Source organism: Eurosta solidaginis, chromosome 1, assembly GCF_040869045.1.
Source record: "Eurosta solidaginis isolate ZX-2024a chromosome 1, ASM4086904v1, whole genome shotgun sequence".
NCBI lineage: Eukaryota > Metazoa > Arthropoda > Insecta > Diptera > Tephritidae > Eurosta > Eurosta solidaginis.
In genome coordinates, this window is record NC_090319.1 from 143,118,276 (window position 1) to 143,121,970 (window position 3,695).

The window sequence follows — 3,695 nt, forward strand, 5'->3', positions numbered from 1 at the left end:
TGGCCAAATTAAACCTTCAGGCCATTCCCTCCCTCCCCACCTCCAAGTTCCATGAGGAGCTTGGGGTCGCCAGAGCCTCGTCTGTTAGTGAAATAGGATTTGCCGCGGATAGGTGAGGTTGACAATTCAAAGCAAATTTTCAGCTAGCCTGTCATCAGCATGGCTTTAGAAAACTGCATAGCAACACCACCGCGATAAAGGCCATTAGCACCCAGATAAATAGTGGTTGAAATCAGAAGCCCCACCATAGAACAGTACTAGTTGCGCTAGACCTATCGAAAGCTTTTGCCAGGTGCCACAGGGTGGTGTCCTATCCCCACTTTTGTTTAATTTCTACATATCACAACTACGTTCGCCACAGGAAGGAGTTACTACCGTTTCTTACGCCGATGACTGCACAATAATGGCCTCAGGCCCGGGCCCACAGATCGATGAGCTACCTCCCTGATCTTTCCATTTTTTTCGCCTCGCGAAACCTGGCATTATCACCGACTAAATCATTCGCGACCTTATTTACAACTTGAACGTCCCAAATGTCGACCTTTTTGAACATCCACGTCGATGGCACTACGCTACCGACTGTCCTACACCCCAAAATCTTGGGTGTTACGTTTGATCAGGATCTACATTTTGGTGAGCATGCAGCCGCAATTGTACCGAAAATTCAGAGCCGTAATGAAATCCTCAAATCTCTTGTTGGCAGTACTTGGGGAAAAGATAAAGAAACGCTCATTACTACTTACAAAGCAATTGGCTAGCCGATTGCATGCCACGCGTCCCCTATATGGTCGCCAAGCCTTAATACTGCTCTCAGAATCGCAACGGGATGTCTTCTTATGTCCCCAGAGCACCATCTACATAATGCGGCGCGAATACTCCCCATCAGGGAGAGAAATGAGATGTTAACCAAACAGTTCCTGTTGAATACCCAGTAACCTGCGCATCCCAACAGGTATCTGATTGATGAGCCAGCACCGCCCAGGGGCTTAAGGAGTCATCTCCGCAAGCATTATGAGGAAATATGGCACCTGAGAACTCAGTCCTATGAAGCCAAAAAACACAAGCAGATCCTCAGTGAACTCCCAAAACAGGCGTCGAACCTTTATGCCGGGAATTGCCCGGTGAATTCAGTACTCAAAGAACAGTACCCAAAACTTGCGGAAGAGGAACGCACACTCCCCTAGCGGGTTAGGGGATCAGAATATACCCGTGGTAGGTATGTCTGTCGTAAGAGGCGACTAAATACCAGATTCAAGGGGCTGTGTAGCGCAACCTTTCAGGTTGCCAGCTCAATATATAGCTTCTCCAAACCCAATTGTCAACCTCTCCTAACCGCGGCGAATCCTGTTTCACTAACAGACGAGGCTCTGGCGACCGCAAGCTCCTCATGGAACTTGGGGTGGGGAGGGAGGGAATTGCCTGAAGGTTTAACATAAATCGTTCCCGAGATGGTCGGGCTAGCATCTTAATGGTGCTGTGGTACCGGAGCATACCGGATCTGTATCCGGCAAGGGACCATCACATCGATTACACTCCCCAAAGCCTTCGGGGAGCAACCTTATCGCTACAACAACAACAACGATCGTGATCGGTCGTACCTATTGGATAGGGCGAATCACTGCTACAAGAAGAACATGCAACCAAAAATCACAATTTTTAAAACAGTGCTGAGAGAATGTATACTAAATTGATTCAATCTTTTTACAGCTCTGCTGTATGTATGGATAATATGGGCTCCAAAAGAACGTAGACTACTATTTTATACCAACTCAAATTCTCTGTTTAAGAAAATTTTTAAATATATTTATTCAAATGTATAATTTGTATATTCTGTTATATTAATATCCTTTTACCATAGTGGCCAATTGCCAGTTTTGGTTAACTTCGAATGGACCTTGCACAACGGTCTCTTGATTAGTGGAAACTGCTACAGAGTATTTAGATATAGCACGACAATCGCGGTAGTACAAAACTTCCATGCATTTGCGCAGCTAATAAAGAAATAAAAAAAATTAGCAAAATAATGTGATGCGACACATACTAACAATACTTTCGGTAACGTTTTACAAAATAACGCTTGGTGAGTCCAACACCGGGGATAAGAATTTTATGTGATAAGAACACTTTCCTGCATTTTGTGTGTCTACAAAAAATGTGGCAAAATACAAAGATCCCATGAATATTTGCTGTAATTCTATGGGAAAGCATGACACACTTAATACATATCCAGATGTGTCAGAAGTCGCGTTTTGAATACAGGATGGTGAATCCGAACTGGGGTGTGATCCATTGTATTTTGCGCACAACACCTTTTCCCATTGGCGGCTTTCGGCCGCGCTTATAATAAATTACCCTGGTTGGGTCCTGCAACGGTTTGGAAACCAAAACTATATCCGCGCACAACACTTGAGTTAGCGCTTTTTTTTTGAGGGTACAACAAACTCATCAAAATTACAAGAACCAAATGAAAATTTTCAATTCTGTTGACAGACCCAAAATGTTTACCTTTGTTTTCGGATTCGGATTCCTGGATCCAAAACGCCTTGATAACACTTTTGATAAAAAGAATTTTGATTTTTCGTTTCGTATTCCAAATCGAGTGCCGAAACGCGGCTTTTGATAAAAATTACGTGATACTAGGTTTTGTAAAACATTACCAACTTTTCTTACCACTTGTGATGCTTCACTTTGTGAAAGTAGTTCTCCATTTGATATTTGCTCTCGTACCAATGGAAGAGCAAAATGTTTACCAAAGCCAGTAGCTACTACGTTATCTTCATAAGCCCGTCCGCGTAAATCTACGTGACCCAAGAATGGCTCACCATTCTGCATTCCACCAACTACCATCTCCAGCCATAAAGGGTTATTGCGACTGCGGCGATTATATAGGACGCGAGTTAACCAATTGTACAACGACTTTGGGTTCATGTCGATGTCATCTTGATAACACAAGTCTTCAACCATCTTTTGATCTATGCTCCTTTTCAGACTTTGAAAATCAGCAAACTCACCACTCGCACCAATAATAGTTTTTTCATTGACTTTAAATACTCTTTGTACGTCTTGGAAACGTGCTAAAGATCCGTAAGAAATCAAGTCATCAGCGGCAATCATTACGCCACAATCGAACTTAACTCCTAATACCGATGTGCCGGTAGTAATTGGAGATCTGTTCATATTTAAATTAAAAGCTTGCTTTACCGTATATTAGAATAAAAACGCTCACTTACGATGAATACTGTTTGTCAGATAGTATTCCAGTCAAGCACCTAGTTGCTTTTGCTTCTGGGAAATTGTAAAATTGTCCATGTATAGGGCCATTCTTCCAGAGATCTGATTGAATAAAGAAATCGTTAGAGCACATTCTTAGAATCTTGGCAGCAAATAATATTATCAAACACGATGAAATGCAAATTCTGGAAAATGACGTTAACTGTCATGTCACCTAATATTTGTGATTTCAATAATAGTTGCCAAGTTCATGAAATACAACGTTCGTATTTTCATACATTTCAAAACGCTAAGGTCCATTTACATTAGCCGATTTTCTGGTCAATTATGCTTAGCTTTTTTTGGGTGCAAATTAACTATAAGGTCGAAGGCTAAGCATATGCTAAAGAAATATTTTGAATTATTTCTTAAAGACCGTCCCATAAGCAGTTTTTCATATGGATGCGTGAAACTCAATCTTAAAA

The 3,695-nt window shown here is 41.8% G+C and overlaps 1 protein-coding gene across 1 annotated transcript; it reads right to left on the minus strand.

Moving 5' to 3' along the window:
* Window positions 1-1,774: 1,774 nt before the first annotated feature.
* On the minus strand, window positions 1,775-3,405 carry LOC137238521 (proteasome subunit beta type-4-like). Its single transcript, XM_067763617.1, has 3 exons — window positions 3,231-3,405; window positions 2,671-3,169; window positions 1,775-1,991 (listed from the first exon to the last, which is right to left on the minus strand). The coding sequence occupies exons 1-3, from the start codon at window positions 3,362-3,364 to the stop codon at window positions 1,839-1,841; spliced, it is 786 nt and encodes a 261-aa protein (XP_067619718.1). The 5' UTR covers window positions 3,365-3,405; the 3' UTR covers window positions 1,775-1,838.
* Between the last annotated feature and the right edge of the window lie 290 nt (window positions 3,406-3,695).

Coding starts and splice junctions, on each gene's coding strand:
- LOC137238521 (XM_067763617.1), bottom strand. CDS start 3,364: ATGTGCTCTAACGATTTCTTTATTCAATCAGATCTCTGGAAGAATGGC. Junction 3,170..3,230: donor TCTGACAAACAGTATTCATC/GTAAGTGAGCGT, acceptor AAATATGAACAG/ATCTCCAATTACTACCGGCA. Junction 1,992..2,670: donor AAAGTGAAGCATCACAAGTG/GTAAGAAAAGTT, acceptor TTTCTTTATTAG/CTGCGCAAATGCATGGAAGT.